Here is an 18,388-nt window from a genome sequence, read left to right as displayed (position 1 = left end):
TGTTTTTAAAAAATGCAAGTTGCTGGAAAATCTGGATCCTCTCCTCTGTCTATTGAATGACTCATAGTGCAAGAGAGATAACTCTAAATAAAAGTCAAGATTTTGCTGTGCAATCATAATTTGATACCACAATTCAACGCTTTTATAATAATAACTTAAGAGTGTCAGTAAAATTGTTATCGTCCTACAAGTATTAATATTACGGTCAAAACATTTTTTATGGCTTTCAATGAAAGATTCCCCCTAAGAGCACCATGTTTACAGCAGAAAAGAGAATATCTGTCCTAGTTTAGTGATGGCGCATGCGTAGATGTGCCCCCGCAGATGAGACCGGGCACCTGTAAATTCGTAGGGAAATTGTGGTCTGTCGGAGTTTCCCCGATCTCAGATAAATGCCCTTGATTTGACAGCCGGTCAGTTGATGTGGAAATATTGAATTCAATATGATCCAACACGCAGAGAAGTTGGATGCGGATGACAATTCCATAGTCAGTGCCAATCTGAATAACTCCGATCCAGGGAGCTCTTCGCCTCAAGATGAAGGTAAAAATTTCCCCCTACGTCGAGTTGTCTTTTGAATAGAATTTGTGAATGATAGTGGAAATATTTAAAGAAATCCAAAGATTTGGTTAGGATATTTATTAATCATTTGTGTGCTTATGCTGTCATGTCAGTAATTAGTTCTTTTGCCTTGGACATGTTGACCAATACCGGCCTACCAGTCAGCTTTTTGTTGACATGTGGTTCTCTCTGGCTGGGGGGCTCAAAGTAGGGACTGCAAAACACGTGTTTGCTGCTCGGTCAAAAGAGTCAGAAAAATATTTATGCTAAAAATTCTGTATTATCGTTTCTTTTAGGGGGAACAGTGTATTTGTTTTAATTTATTTTTTCTCATACAATATTTTAGTTATTTCTGTCCCAGGACATGTTCATTTACTAATCAGCTGATCAGTGTTTACTCAAGATAAACATTATGCAGTCATAGAGAGGTCAACAGATTTTCTTTAGTCTGCAAAATATTCAATAAAACCCTGACCCTCCTGTTTACTTTCGCCATGTGAATGAATCAAGATTGAAAAAAAATTGAAAAAGGGGGGAGTAATTGGGCAGATTCTTATACACACAGTGTCTTTATAAATTAGAAGTTTCCCATTCTTTTCACTCTCTCTCTTTTTTTTTAAAATAAATAATTTTTCCTGAAATGCAGAAATTCAATATTTGAAAATCCATCTGGTTGAAACCATTAAATTAACATTTAATTATATACATATATATAAGTTATAAATCTCCTGACCAATTCATTCCTTTACATTATTGATTACCATGTAACCTCAACAAATGGAAATAAAACTCCAAGATCAGTAGAATATATTTTTTTTCAAACTTGTGAGATCAGAAGTATTAAGAAGTATTTTCTTCAGGAAAACTTTAATGACAAAAAGTCTTTGCAATGATTAATTTAAACTCTGAGCACCAGAGTTCATTTCATTCCCCCCCAATTTTTTTTTTAATCTTTAAATTGCATGGTCATCAGTGTCTGTAACAAGGTAAATGAAAAAAAAGGTCAATAAATTGGTGATGGGAGGGGGGGGGTATTGTGTGGTGACCAGTCGGTGTCGATTAGCAGAAAAATATTGATGAACAGTCACAAAAATGAAGATAAGTGAGTATTGTTATGAAGACTTGTTTGCTTTGAATAACAATGAAAAGTGCTAACCCAACAACTAAATGAATTCACTGCATGTTTTAAAAATACATACTATTAGGCTTAAATTCAATGTTATTTTACACACTCTTATTGAAACAATTAATGTTAAGCTTGAATCTGATACTAGACAAACAACAGTTTCCCTTTAGGACAGTTTGTCGGAGGAAATATCTCGTTAATTAGGTGTAAGCGACATAATATGTATTGTGGTTATGTTATAGTGGTTAATCTGTTGTAAAGGGTGAAACTTAACCCCTAAACAAGGGTCATCTGTTCAAATCAGCCGAACTAAACACTCAAAATTTGTAACAATAGATTTACATCTTGTTCATGTATAGATTGTTTGTGTGTGTTGGGGGGGGGGGTCATGATTGAAATTTATTAAACTTATGAGTTAATTAATAATGGCTCATATGTCACATTAAATTGACCAAAAAAATGTATATGGTGGTTAAAAGTTACAAATTTAATTACATGACAATGTTAACATATTGTGATCTGTCATTGAATATTTATCACAGTCCAATAATTTCAGAGGTCTGCTTGCCATTGTCTGTCTGTCCACTTCTACAGACAAACCTTTTATCTACATAGAGAATGATATGGGGTAGTGGCTTGATATTCATATTTTGAGTGTCCATAAACATCAGGGATCCTTAGTATGCTCTGAGGTATTTTGTGTCACTTGTCTGAGATATGTTTGGTAAACTTGAAATCCGAGATATGTATGGAATAAGTAACTGCTTGAGAGGTGTACTTCACTTCCTCTATCCTTTAACAGAGTTCCCGAAACTAGTCAAAAATATGTCGGACAATTGTCCTGTAAATATTCAAAATTCACCGGACAGTTGTAAAATTTACCGGACATTAATTTTTTGTATGTAAATTTAACATATTATAGGATTGGAAATTGTAACGATATAATAAATAATATGTGTAAATAAAAAGATGGCAAATGCAGATTTTTTTTAAAAAAATTATTAAAATATTTTCTATAAGGCCTGTGTATGAAGGATTTGACGTCGCCGACGGCGTGTGATGACCAACGCTTAATTCATCGTATAAAATTATTATGTCCTTTCTGACATATTTTTTTTATTTTTTTTAAATAAAATCTGCAACATGACAACTCTTGGTTGATTGTTTGGAATTAGTGGGAAATATATGTTGTTTTCCAGGCTTTTTTCTTTTTTCTTTTGGATTTTGGTATTTTATGTGCCAGGAAAAATATTACGTAAAATATCAAACTCGTTTTAAAATGCCTGGAAAACGTCCGATATTTCTGACTAGTTAAAATTTATTATACAACCTCCACACAGTTAAAAATATGTACTAATGATATAAAGATATGCAAATTTATCATGAAAATGATGATTTTAAGTGAATTTGTTGTCGTTTTACTACATTCAAGTCAGTCCGCTATTTTTAGAAAAGGGGAAAAACGCGCATGTATTTTAAATGCTATCAAATACATTAAAAAAAATCCAGAAGTTGGTATAATATTATCATGCTAATAGATTAAATTATAGAGAAAATAATAAATGGTAACAAATTGTCTGTAATCAAAGAAATAGCAGGCAACTCTTGCAACCCTGCAAATCCGTCCTTCAAAACGAAAGTAGATTGTCACATTTTTTTACTGTCAGAACTACAGAGTGCATATATTTATCAGAGGGAAAATATTTGTTTGACAGTGTTTTTAAAAACAGTCTACGCGAAAGTTGAAAATTGTTACCAGACAAAATGTCTGGTAAAAATAAAATTTTTACCAGACCAAGCAATTTTTTACCAGACCGACTTTTTTTCCTTTAAATCCATACATCATTATGATACTGAGATTGAGAGGATGGTGGGATGGGGTTAATTCTCACTGTGAAATTTAACCTTATTGTTAAATGAATTCAGAGTGAAATGGACATGTTAACTATTTATAATTTTCCTTTGTTAAAGGTATCTATACAATTGCATGTATTTTTTTCCTTCATATTTGACTTGTACAACATACACTGTATCAAAAAAAATTCTTAAATTTAATATGCACTTTCAATGCATATTTATTTTTCCTGAAACAACTCATTATGGTTACTCAAGTTTGATGATCATTTGAACAAAAATTCCCAACTAAATCTACGTATGAGCTATCTAAATATTTTCCCAACCAAATCTACGTATGAGCTATCTAAAGATCTCTAACCCTTGACAGAGGAAATTCGAATTAGAATAAAAACGATCATGACAGGGTTGTAATATATAAAAATCAATCAAGTATTACTGCTAAATTGGTCACATAAAGGACATTTGTGGGGAATTGGACCATGTTTACCTCTTAATTTAGATTTATTTGGCCTTATTTTTTACCGGACATTCGGTCCTGTAAACTGATTTTTTTTACCGACCCGACCTAAATTTTACCGGTAAAAACCGACGGTCCGGTGACTTTCGCATAGACTGTTAAAACTGTTTTTCCTCCCAGACTTATGGAAATTATTATTTTAATATGTAGCTTTTTATACTAGACAATCACCGTCTACATTTTATTTAAACAAGATCTGGCGCGCCCCTCTTTTTTTTCATTCCTTTAGTTTTGCATTTGTTTATTGTCAGGACAATTGAATTAAATGATTTTGTTAAGATTATATGTAAACGTTATACAGTCTGTAAAAAAAACCATCGGACATTTTGACCGATAAAATTAAGATTTTACCGGTCCCATTTCTGGACCGGTGCGTTTCGGGAACTCTGCTTTAACTTATTCATTTTTGGGAAAAAAAAGGTCTGTTTGCAATCCATGCAATGCTTTTTTAAGGACTAGGGATATTGGCAATTATATAATGAAAAGACTATATCCTATTTCAACTTAATTTTAGCCCTTACTATCAGCTCTATCTTGCCATGTTACGATGAACACATTCGAATTTTTCTTTCTTTTCATTGCAAAGGGGCTTTTTAGCCTGAAGATTGAATAACCCAATTTAATATGTTACTGACATGCAAAAAACAGCTTTTCTAATTGCATTTTACCACTAGAAAGCCTCTATTTAAAGAGAAAAAAGTTTGAAAAGACAGAACGACCGCTGAAATACAAAACAACTAATTTAAGCTCGTAAGAGAGATTTTCCACTCGAAATGTTGACATTGCCAACCGTGGCATGAAAGCTTAAATGTTGATGACCATTACCCCTCCAGGGTGAATGCTCTTTATAGACTATGGATATTGTGTCCCCAGAGATATAAAATACATGTATCTGTATGACCAAGAACCCTGTACTAACAGGTAAAAAGAACCAGGCCATTACTTTATTGTTCAAAATATCCAAATTTTGAGCAGACCCTTCGGCTTTTTTGTATTTTCAGCAAAAGTGTAGAATGTTAAAACTTCAATCATCTTTTCTCTGGAGTATAATGTTGGATACCACATATAGCATTATGTCTCTACTGTTAATGTTTGTTTAGAACATATATTTTTATGAATATTTAACAAAAATAAAATTTATTGTTCTAGTGCATATGCCTCTTTACATGCCTAGTAGAATACCATATAAGTGCACTATATAGCTTTGTTCACAATTGCCTGATTCCTTGTGCTTCATTAAAAAATGTTATTTCAATTAATTAGTTTTTCTATTATTGAGCCCTATATTTTTTGGAATGTCAGATTTTAGTCAGTTCATCCTATCCAATTCTCTTAAAAAGGTACTTGGTAATGGCCCATAAACATGGTTATAAAGATTTTTTTTTATGAAATCAATATAGGATGCTCAACATGCCCATTTCTTCAAACTTAAGGTTTTTAAACATATGCATTTATCTATTATTTCAAGGGTAACTTTTATTAATTAGTTACTTTCTTTTTACTCTTTAGGATTAACAAGCCAAATTAAGATTTTTGTTTTCTGATGATACCCAAAAATGGATCATAAGTTATGAATTTCTCACTGCATGATTCCCATCACATACATGTATGAAAATTAATTAAACTGTAAATATTTATCCCAATAGACAAATTGTTTGGTTTTTAATCTGAATGATGAAAACCAGTTTCCCACATAAATGTGACAAAAAATATTGTTCATGCTGTATACATAATTCTCTCTGCATGCAACACGTGATACTAAATAGATGAAAAAATTGTGACAATTAACATCATCAGCATTTTACAGACTAGGATATTTTCAGACATTATGCCTATGTTGGACTTTGTGAAGGCATATAAATTTTATACAAGAACTGCCTTCGTTAATATACTGCTTACATGTATATCGCTATATTACTCTTGACATGTATGCATCTTTGAATGCTACTTAAGAATTACCACTGTGTGACAGATAATGTGATATGCATGATCTGCAATAGCAGAAATGAGCATTCCTAATAAACCATTTTCTGGTTATTCCCCTTGAAACAGCTCTTTTGTGTATGGAGTATGACCTAATTATGCACTAGAGTTTATTGAACCTCAGCCATGTTACTTGTATTTTCATTCCGTTTGCCAACGAATAATGGATGATTTAGACTGTTCAGACACCATCAGTATGTATTAATATACATTAAAATCTCTCGTGTCTTTAAAGTTTTTGTGACCTAGTTTATGGGCAGACAAAATTTGGCATTAAATACCTGTTGTTCGGACAGCATGTACTTGTTCTGGAGCATGTAAATATAATGTTCAGGTCACAGCTGAGCATATTGTGATGTTTTGTTGTAAACATGCACAACGGCTGTCAGACAACATGGTTTGACATGATTATGCTTCGTACTTTTATTTGTATGTCAGAGTATTTTTGGAATCAATTACTTTGAATGCATGTGTAATATAAGTTGTTATTTTAAATTGTCATTCAGCTGAACTTCTAATTGGTATAAGTTTCAGAATTTTTATTTGTTTTTTCAATAACTAAATCTTTTCATCTTTTAATGTTTATATTGAATTAATAACTTCAATACTGGCTAATACACAGTCTCATAAATATCCGAGTTTACACTTGCATGTGTGATACCAGAACTTTTCCTATCAGAGGAAATCATTACTTTATGATCCTATTATTTAATACAAGTATTTGTATATTATTCATCAGATTAAATGGCAACATCATGTTTTCTATTGGTTACTAGCTAAAATGGGCACAATTTAAGTCATGTATGGGCAAACTAGTAACATTCAAATACCTGGTATATATTTATAATTATATTGATGAAAGAGGAACTGTAGAATATGTTGCAATGGACATTTTAAACCTATATTTTCTCAAAATTTTGCGCCAGCTAGCCTCTTGTATGGTTATCCTTGTGAGATGTATATTTTGGACATCTCCCTATGGTACAATTGTTTTTCGTTCAGGTGTAGGAAAGCAGCCACATTTTTCTTGCTCATCTGTCTTATTTGCATCAGTTGATGTGTGTAGAATATTTTACTTAAACAGTTAAACTTACACATGATCATTTACGGTCATATGAAAAATGTCCAATTCTGCACCCCCAACACCATTGCTACCAAACTGTAGATATTAAAAAGTATATTTAAAATATCTACATTTTAGAGAAGGGACTTAACAGTTTACACTATAATATGTTTTACGGTGTGACCGTTGGGGCGAGCGCAGTTGTACCATCAAAAACACTTGAGATCAGCCACTTCGAATGTCAAGCCGCACGAGATATCTCGACTAGCTGTGACATCATACAACGTCACAAAGCTCGTCGGAGCTTACGGAGACAGCCGAGCGTCTGTTTGAAACTATAGAACAAGTGCAATTTTTGTCGATAAACATTGCAGAGTTATTTCTTGTTTCTTTGAAAGATTTCTACAAACTAAAAGTCTGATATATGCTTTACGTTATTATTTATTTATTTATTCGGCAATATTCGCGCAAAGGACATTGGGTAGTGCAGGAATTCTGGGAATGTTGCACAGAGAAATTTGGCTGACGTATGTACAGATTTCAATCCGAATTTCCTCTGTTCTTACACGTTAGTCTATTGAGCTCGCTTTGCGAGCGTCGCTTTGCGAGCGTCGCTTCGCGACGCTCGCTGCGCTCGCTATTAGACAAGATTTCAGATTACCCAACATCCAGAGAAGACAAGTTTCACTGTAATTTATCACTAAATTATTAAATGAAACAAAATTATCAACTTCTTCATTTCTTGTATTGTTGTTTGTAATCTATAATTTTCACAGGTAGACCCTTCTCTCGTAAAGTTCTCACAAATAAAAATTAAATTTACTTTATAAAGCAAATTTACAATATAGTATGTATTTCTTTTGAATTGACCACTGAAAATTTTCAGAGAACAATTAACTGATTAAATTTAAAATTTAATTACTTTGGATTACAAAAGTTTCTTAAGAATGAAATATGCCATATTATGAATTCTTACTTACAAAAATATGTTAGTTTAATACACTTTTAAAAATTTTAGGATCTTAAAAAATATTGTTGTAAAAGAGGAAAAACCTCTGTTGAACACATTATCAGTTGATTATATCTATAAAATCAGTATATCTGAGTTCTTTACAACGGTAAAATTTTACAATGAATCGTTTATAATTTTGTCATGGATACAAAAAAAACTGCTTTATCCATAAATTTTGCAATATCTGTGTTCATACAATATTGAATGAGTTGTACTCTTTAACAAATGAATTGATTAAGTGAAAGATCAGTTACAGGACACAGATGAAGCACATTGCATTAATGAAATACCTCTAAGCTATATGAAAAGTAATGAGGGGCATTTACAGTATTGAAAAATTCTCTACTCATCAGGAAATTTAAAGATTACTCAAACCTTACTGTGGGTAAAATGTGAAGAGAAAGTTATTTTGACCAGGATATGACATTTTACATGATTTGTTGAACCAGTTATGGATTTTTTAAAGGATACGTTAAAATTCTATCTCATTTATAAATTACTTATACTGTAGTTAACATGCTGCTTTTTGGGAAACTGAACGCGATAATCGGTCAACTAAAACATCCTTTTGTTAAAAGAACCTTTAGGTACACTATATAAACTTGGTGATTTTTTGATAAATGCTTGTAGAATTTTTTCAATGTTGTCATAAAATTTATGATTTCATTCCTTAGTTAAAGAAGCCAAATAGTTTTTTCACTCTCTCTCTTGTTCCATTGCACTGAGTTCACATTTATCATGAATATTAATGGATATACTAAAGCTTTTAAAAATGCCTGAAGCATGCAGTATACATGATAATTGTTTTATTTTCAAACTGTTTAATATGTATAAATGAACAATTGGCTAATATACCTTCACAGGCCATTAATGCAAAATTAAAAGTATAAATCACTTTTTACCAAAAATGTATCGTTAAATTCTTGCCTCTTCTTTGAGTCTCTAGGCATTGTTTGTTTTTTTTTCTCAGTTGTTTGAATTAAATATATGTATTTTTAGCCAGATTTGCTGAGAGGACAGACATATGTTAGTTTGTATTAAGGATAATTGTCTCATATATTAACACAATATCATGAAGGCCATTAGCCCCAGACAATACATTTTTCTCGTCGTTTCTTTTAGCTGATTAATCAAAATATGTTAAACAAAATGTTTTTAAGTATATTACCATGTATAAATCTAGTTTACATTCAGAAAAGAAATTTTTTCATATTTCTTTTCTGAAACATGAGCTAATTTTTTTTGTCATTTGATTCAGCAGTATTGATGATGTACATGATGTACGCCATACAAATATATGTAACCTTCAGAATTTTCCTTTATCAGTCAGATAATAGTAATCACCAAGGCTAGTCTATATATGCATAATGATAGTTATTCATATGCACAAGTACTGTACTATATATATAATGATTGCTCAAACCTCGGCTTACATTTGACCTTCTGTACTTCTATTGTGATACATGTGCAGAGTTGTCACTGTATAAACAGCACACACCTTTCAGCTTTCATTGATTTGACTTCGATTTTTGATCTGTGTAGATTTTGGACAATGTGTATTTTGTGAAAACACTGACTAGATTTGCACGATGGTGTATGTTACAGAAGGTGAGAGGTTATTCAGTAGGTTTCCTGGTAAAGTACTGGACGCTTTCCAGGTACATGTAGACCCTACAGAAACTTGGAATATTGAATTTTTTATTAAAAATTGCTGAACTTGATTTTTCTTTTTTTTAGCCTCGGGAAGTGGTGGGGAGATGCAGTACCCCCAGGATGTGAAGTACACATTCGAGGAACTGTGTCCTGTTTGCGGGGATAAGGTGTCGGGGTACCATTACGGACTTCTCACCTGTGAAAGCTGCAAAGGTAAGATAATCCTACAGCTGTCAGTTACTGGATCAAGGTCACCAAAATAAGGCTTTAATTGAAGTCATATAATCACTATGAATGATATATTCTGAAAAATTAAATCACTAACAGATTGTCAACATTAAACATTACTTTCTCAGTAATGCGATTGATAAATCAGTAATAGGGAATCCATTCAATAATAGTAAATATGAATCATTATAGTTTCAGTTAATGAAGAGGGATAATTCTCACAATAATTGCATGAACTCATGTGGAATATGAGCTTACAGTAGCAGAGCATTTTACAGTGATATGCTGATAGGCTAATTTTTTAAAGGTTAAAATGACAGGCCATGATCATAATGATTGAAACTTATATTTCTTCAAATTTTTTTGTAACATATTACAGGTTTCTTCAAGAGAACAGTACAAAACAAAAAGGTTTACTCTTGTGTGGATAACAGAAATTGTCATATTGACAAGAGTCAGCGAAAGCGGTGTCCATATTGTAGATTTCAGAAGTGTCTCAGCGTAGGCATGAAGTTAGAAGGTAAGGGTAATATAAAAGATTGATTGGAATGGTTCTTGTCTCGTATTTTTTGTAATTTTTTTTTTACCAAATATTTATGACTCTTACTTTTAAATATTTGAAGATTAGTTTTTACTCTTTTGAAAATCGCAAGTAGAAATCGATGATAAGGATATTTAAAGACGATGTAAATGCATGTAGTTTATGAATCATTAGAGGTAGAATCATCAGAGGTAGAGGTATAGGTTTTTTTAACCCTTAAATTTCATTCTTTAGATTCATACAACATTTTCCATTCTTTTGTAGCTGTGAGACAAGATAGAATGAGAGGAGGGAGAAACAAATTTGGTCCGATGTACAAACGCGACCGAGCCCTCAAACAGCAGGCCATACGGCAGCAACAACAGCTTCTGGCCACGTGTCATGCGCGATTTTCGGGTGGAATGAACATGATGGGAGACCAGGACATCAAACCGGATCCCAACATGCTTCACCAACTGTCCTCCGAGGGCAATGTGGGATACGCAATGCATTCACCTCCACTGTCCGGTATGCCCTCACCAGGGATGCCAGATTCACCCCCTCAGGACCTCAGTCGGTTGTCAACCTCGGTTTCCTCTCAAGCCCTGCCCACTTCCACCAACTCTCCCTCTCAGGTTTACTCCATGCCACCAAATTACCATCACTCTGTAGTGTCAGCACTGCGCAATCAATATTCATCCACACCTCAAATGAATCACCATTATAACCATCACAGTCCAACCCAGATGTCGCCACTATCGCCCGTGGCGCCCCCTATTGTGCCAATTGTGCCTCAAATGATTCTGGACGTGAAAGCTTCCATGGCTGACGAGAATGAAATAAAACAAAAACTGACTTCCTTTGTACAAAATGAGTTTGGTCATGAAGACATTTTACAACCTAGTGTTTTAATCAACATGCTCTGTAAATTGTCCGACCAGCTTCTGTTTCTGATGGTGGAATGGGCAAGAACCTCATTCTTCTTCAAAGATTTAAAGGTAAACATCTGAAATTCATTCCATAAATGAGGCTTTTAATATAGCATGGTCATCAATCATAGTATAGGCTCAAATTGATTTCTATAGAGTAACGTTGTGTATTCAACAGGGCACAGTTACACAGAGCACTATATATATAAAATGTATTGAACATCATACAGTACATGTCAGGAATCTTAGATCTAAACAAACTTGTTTGTTTTACACAGGTTGAAGATCAAATGAAGCTGCTACAGAACTGTTGGAGTGAGATACTTATATTAGACCTGGTCCATCGACTGGTCAGGGAGACATGGTCAGGCGAGGTCACTCTGGTAAGTATACGCTATATCGGATCCAATTATAACACACTTAAAAGAAAGTTAAAAAATATACATTTTGCTCAACAAACAAAATATATTTTTTAGTTGAATGGAAAAAAGCTGACATTGGATTGCTTAGACAAATTAGGATTAGCAGCAGCCAAAGAGAGCATCTTTGATTTGGTGCGAAAAATGAAAGAACTAAAGATAGATATCAACGAATATCTGTGCCTGAAATTTTTAATATTATTAAATCCTGGTAAGTGGGTTAAACTGAAATGGGATGATTATTATTTGTTATGAGTAAAAACATTTATTCTTAAAGATTTTGTTCATTTTCTTTTCTCTGAAGATTTTTTGTTGAAGGATAAAATGCACCTCTAAAATTCATTACTTGAGCTAGATTTATTTTGTTCACTTGTCTAAAATAACAACCTGTCAAATGATAAATCATTTTCTTTGCACAGATGTACCAGGTCTAGAAAATCGACAAGCAGTGGAGAACTCCCAAGAGAAGGTAAATTCAGCCCTAATGGAATACTGTGTCAATTTCTACCCGCATCTTAAAGACAAATTTGGACAAGTTCTATTAAGACTTCCAGAAGTGAGATTGATCAGTATGCATGCTGAGGAATTTCTGTACTACAAACATCTGAATGGTGAAATTCCCGATCAGACACTTCTAATAGAAATGCTGCATTCTAAGAAGAAATAAAGAATAGCGTCCTATAGGCTGCAAGGTTTTTCCCTAAATTTGAGTATGTTAGGATGCCGCTTCAAAACAAGGTTGGAGATGCATGAGCTAAGAGGAGAAAAGGCACTTTCGAGAAAATGATAGTTTCTATCGAAGGTTGTTGAGTTATATTTTTTATCAGGGAAAAGAAACTTGTATACATGTAGTTATATCAAAAAAGGAGAAATGTACAAGTCAATTGATAATGAGTGCTCCAGTGTTTATTCATGTTTGGTTCAAAGTATCGAGTGCGATAATCATGAAATATAGTGCCATGTTTTTCATCTGTTATGTTATATATTGTTAAATTTGTTTTAATTATGTTCTTATTTTTTGGACATTGATGGTCAGTTATTAACTTCTTTACTTGTCCGTTTCTAAATGACGGTGCACAACTTTAATTAAACCTGAATAGAATCTTTTTTTTAATTCGAGAAAATATTAATTACAGAAATAGATTTTAGGTCTTAATTTTTTCATAAATAAAGCTTGTGCCATTTACATTATGTTAAAAAAAATATGATGTAGTAGTTAGAAATCTAGTTGTTTTTAATACATTGAGCATACTATATGTATGTTTCATTGTTTTATGCAACACTATACCCGACAAGTAGCATATTTTTTAGACAGAAAAATTTAAAGTAAGTTCAACTGATATATTTTCAGTAGGTACACATTTCCCCTGTATTTATAGAGAATATATACTGTTTATGTACTGTATATGTTTCATTATATTGACTTTGTGTTAATATCATTCTCATTTCATTTTCATAGGGCATTTGGTTTATAACTGTCATTAGATTTGTACTTGATGCAGTTGTAGCTGAACATTTTTTATTGCGGTATACTTTCTGCCGAGTAAGGCTTTGGAAGTACACAACTTTAGCGTAGCTCAAAAACACGTCTTGGAAATATTTTTTATTCCATTTTGTTAAGGATTTTTTTTTATGTTTAATAATATTCAAGAAGAGATTTCCCAGTATGGAAGTTTTGGAATTTTCTTTTGTTTTTAAATTATTTTATGACAAATTTTATTTTGGAACTTATATTTGTAATAGATTTAAATTTTTCCTGTTTTGGTTTTTATAAAATTATCTGGTTCCGAATAATGCAAGGATGCCTTTTATTTACAAAAAATAGTTGTTTTTTTTTTTTTTTTTTTTTTTTTAATCATCATGCACTGATATGTCAAAGTAAATTACCGATGAATTCAAAATTTCAAGAATCTTGAAAAATCTTTTTTGAACCTTAATCCTATCTTTCCATCTGTTTGTCAATGCATAATCACTGTAATCTATGAGAAATATGAGTATGACAATCAAATAACAGAATACATCTAGATTAATTAGGCTGTTCCATGTTGCTCAACATTTGTCACCAATGTTAAAAACACAGATTTGTAAAATCTGTAAATGGTTGATTAGCTATTTTTCATAGCAGCATTTTCATATTCTGTAGCATATATCAAACCTTCATTGATATATAATTAGAAATTAACCTTGATATTTATAAAGATCTCAAAAATAAAAAATAAAAACTTTCTGCACTTAAATTTTAGCTAGCTTCCTCTATTTTTCCAAAGAAAATAAAATGCTTTTCGTAGAATTTTTTTTCCAAAACATTAACCATGTTAACGCATGAATTTAATTTTTTTTTAAAAATTGTTTTTACATAATATATTATCTTATGCAGCTATTTCACACTTAGAAATTGTAAATAATTTTTTATGACATTTGACGATTGATCACATGATCAAATATTCTAATGAAATCTTACCATTCCCTGAAGTGCATGCATGATGATACAAAATTGTTTTAGCTAACACATTAAAAACTTCATATCCTTGCAGTGAGAATTACAAGTTAATGGATTGGAGGTTTTCCATGTTTTAGTCTGAAAAAAAAACACTTTTATATAATATATATTGGATAGTTAATATATTCTCATATTTAAGTCACATTAATTATACTGTTTTTACATGTTTTCATCAACTACACATACAGTGCTGAATAATTTTGTTGACGGCTGAAGTTTTGTTGGAAAACCAGCTTCAAATGTGTATATACAAATATATGACTGTATATTAAAGTGTATGAGAGTGTGTGGTTGAGAGATATGATACGAAAGTCTGTGCAGTATTTGCACCCAGAACATTTTTACTTGTGAGGGACATCTCCAATGTGTTGTAACTCCATGCCTCTTGGATACATTTAGTGCTATGTTTATAAACCAGAAGTGCTACAAGGATGTACATTTCTATTGAATGTATGTGCTTTCACTGCTAAACATTGTGATTTATTTTCAAAATGGATTCTCTAAACCATGTATAGATTTGTACACACAAGCTTGTAAACCAATACAAGCCCCCATGTTTTAATGGTCTGTCTGATGGACTCTGGAATTTTGAATAGAGCTTTTTGACTTTATATTGTTTAATATTTGTTTTTAGTGAGGTACTGTGATCATTTTGACCAGTTTCCAACACAGTGTTAAGATAAAAAGGAAAAATTAATTTACTGATAGGCTTGCTGTTCAAGAATATCTAACTTGATGGCAGTCTTGTGGCAGTGAAGAAAATTCTGTTATTATTGCCACAGGCTGCTCTATGGCATACAGTTGTATATGAAATAAAATCTAAAACTGTGTACAAGTCTTTCTTCTATTTTTCAGTATAGTGTTAACTTACATTGGTATATTTAACAGTTCTTTTACATGTAACTGACCTTCTTTTTGAATTTGCAGGCATTCATATTCAGATTATTTAGATGCATATTTTGAACTCTTTGAAGCTTATGATCCAGGATGCAGCAACTGATTAAGATTCAAAGCGAATTTTAAAATATCTGAAATATTTAAATAAAGCTGTTCAATTCCCTAAGTAGGTCACTGTGACCTATTTTTCCAATGAAATATTTTGAGGTCTTAGGATACATAAATTGACAAGGTTTAATGATCATAAACATTCTCATAGTGAAGTTCTTTTTTTTTAAGTAATTGAGTAATCAGAGTTTTATCTTTTAAAGGGGCTTGGACACAGATTTGAAGTTAATATTTTCTGGCCATGTGGAAGAAAACTCACCGTCAGTGACTATAACCATGATTTTATTACATGTACTACATGTAGCAATTTGTTTCCCAAAGCCATCTTTTGCTGTGAACTGTATAGTACAGGGACAATATAATACACTGTACTCTTGTAGCATGAAGGGAAGATGAGATAAAAGAATCACTCATATTTGTCTGAGAATTATAGAAAATATCATATTACTGTTTTATATATGAAAAAACTAGAAAAATGACCAGTCAGCAAGGGCCCCGCTGAGGGGTAGAAATATAAGGGTGCAGCTCATTGAATGAGAGTTTTACTTGATTACATTTTTTAAAAATGAAGATTATAAGTAACAACTGTAGTTTTTAAAATTTCAAGATAATTCCTGAATGTCCAAAAACCTGTAGATAGTAACCTAGCTTGTATTTACATAAAACGGGGAAAACCTCATGTCTTATTAAAAAAAATAAATTAAATGTGTATTTAAAAAAGATTTAAGCAGGTGTTATATAAAACGCAAGCCTTCAGTGAATGCAAATACCCAGTATCACCTAAGGTTGAACTCAACTTCAAAACAATCATCAGTTGCAGACAAAGGTGTTCATTAATCTTTATGTGACAGATAAAGATAAGCCTCTAAATTTTCTGCAGCAGGCTAGATAATTAATCCCAAGAGATTAATTGAACTGCTCTCTCATCCTTTTCTTCTAAATTTACAATAAGAACTCTTTTTTTTAGCTCTGACAGAATAGGGTTATTGTCTGATTACCTGTTAAAATTAACAGCATCAAGGCAGCCCCCCCCCCCAAAAAAAATAAAATAATTAAAGAAATAAAATAGTAATAATAAAACATAGGTAATCAGAGATTACAGAGCTCACCTCAACGAATGTTGTCTTTAAGTAAGGCAAATTAAGTCACACAATTAACCAACAAAAAGTGTACATCCAAAAATGCAAAATTTATGCAATTTTGATACTTTGGAATAGTCCTTTATAAAAACTTAAAACTAGTTCTTTATCATGAAAATGTAATTAAAATCCAGCATCTGAAGCAAGATTCTGAGAGTTTTCATCCCTCGATGCATCATTTGTGCAACTTTGGTTTATATAAGCCTTATAGTTTCTTGGTGATAGACCTGCACCCATAACTTTTACGAGGTCTATTGTCTGGAAAATGTATGTTGAATTCAGCATCTGAAGCAAGTCCATTAGTGTGCATCCTAAGATGTATCATCCATGCAAGTTTGTTCAACATAGAGCTCAAAGTTACTTGGAAATGAAACCTGTATAAAAAACTAACCTTTTCACTAATCCGGAAAATGTAGGTCAGAATCAGCTTCTGAAGCCAGCCTAGTAGAATGCACCCTTAGATGTACCATCCATGCCAAGTTTGGTCATTATAGGGCTCAAAGTTACTTGGAAATGAATCCTGCACCATAAACTTTAACCTGTTTACTCGTCCAGAAAATGTAGGTCAGATTCAGCATCCGAAGCAAGTCTGGTAGTATGCATCCTAAGATGTACCATCCATGTAAGTTTGGTCAACATAGGGCTTATAGTTACTCGGAAATGAGACCTACACCAAAAACTGCACCAAAAATGTTAACCTGCACCAAAAACATTAACCTGGGCATTCCTTTGCTGAAATTGCAGCATCTGAAACTTTGACTGGTACAATGAAACACATTAGAAACATCTTCCATGCATGTCTAATCAATATAGGACATAGAAGTACTTATAAAGAAAACTGCTCCAAAAAACTTAACCTTAACCCGGGACACCGACGCCGACGGTATCACATAAGCTCCCCCCAACTTCGTTGAGGTGAGCTAAAAATGATATCTTAATATATATATATCTTGATTTTAGAATTCAATAAATTTATAATAAATCATTCTGTACAGTATTTTAACCAAAATAAAGTATGAACATTATTTTAAATCCATATTTCAGAGAATGTACACATCATTCAAAATTGACCTTAACTTCAAAACAAAGTTCATTTGCAGACAGAGGCAGTACAGTTATTAATCTCAATGTGACAGATAAAGATAATGCTTAGGACTTTCTTCATGTGGAAGGTTAATTAATCCCAAAGGACAAATTGCACAGCCTTCCCAGTTTACAATGGTAACATTCTCAGCAGTTATCTCTCTTTGCCCATTCATTCTTATGCATAGTAAAGGAATCTACCCCACCACCCCAGCCCAAAACCAGAAGACATAGAGAACCAAACTTAGCATCAAAATATGTATTTCTGCCTACTGAAATACCATACCAAATTTGAACTTGATTGGGCAACCATAAAAAAATGTTATTAGAAAAAAACAGAAAATTTGTGGACGGAAGAATGACAGACGGACAGCTAGACAGACAGACAGAGTGATTACTATAGGGCACCCGCAAATCCTTGCGGGGCCCTAATGACTGCCTTAAGATGTAGATAAACACAAAACACACAAAATACTGTTTCCTTCCTGAAACCAATACCTATGTTGACGATAGCTTATAGATTAATATTGTAAGGATATAGATAAAAACATTCTACATGTATCTTGCTGGCAGAAAATTTTCAATCTCTGTAAATTGATATTTCATAATGAATTGATATTTCATGAAATCAATGTTTTTTTTTCGGATAATAAGAATTCATATTTAAATGCAATCAAATAACAAAACCTTATAAGGATACAAAAGAACTTTGCAAACTCAGGTCACTTAAAAGTCATAGAAACCCGCTGAATAGGTATTGTTTATTTATATGCATGAACTTGACCTTTCCTTA

At 32.4% G+C, this 18,388-nt stretch overlaps 1 protein-coding gene across 2 annotated transcripts; it reads left to right on the top strand.

The window, feature by feature from the left end:
- Positions 1 to 296: 296 nt before the first annotated feature.
- Positions 297 to 15,203, top strand: LOC134270934 (nuclear receptor subfamily 5 group A member 2-like). Of its 2 annotated transcripts, none has more exons than XM_062753203.1 (7): positions 297 to 543; positions 9,857 to 9,985; positions 10,380 to 10,520; positions 10,806 to 11,518; positions 11,728 to 11,832; positions 11,926 to 12,079; positions 12,288 to 15,203. In XM_062753203.1, exons 1-7 carry the CDS (start codon positions 444 to 446, stop codon positions 12,533 to 12,535), a joined length of 1,590 nt encoding a protein of 529 aa, XP_062609187.1. In that variant the 5' UTR covers positions 297 to 443; the 3' UTR covers positions 12,536 to 15,203. The 2 variants fall into 2 exon arrangements, with proteins under 2 accessions (XP_062609187.1, XP_062609188.1); XM_062753204.1 differs by lacking the exon at positions 297 to 543 and adding an exon at positions 6,145 to 6,238.
- Positions 15,204 to 18,388: the final 3,185 nt, after the last annotated feature.

The sequence above is a fragment of the Saccostrea cucullata genome, unplaced genomic scaffold (assembly GCF_032062105.1).
Source record: "Saccostrea cucullata isolate Sc308-1 unplaced genomic scaffold, CSIRO_AGI_Scuc_v1 ctg210, whole genome shotgun sequence".
Classification (NCBI taxonomy): Eukaryota; Metazoa; Mollusca; class Bivalvia; order Ostreida; family Ostreidae; genus Saccostrea; species Saccostrea cuccullata.
Note: the sequence above shows the minus strand (reverse complement) of the source record. Positions and strands in the feature narration are given on the sequence as shown.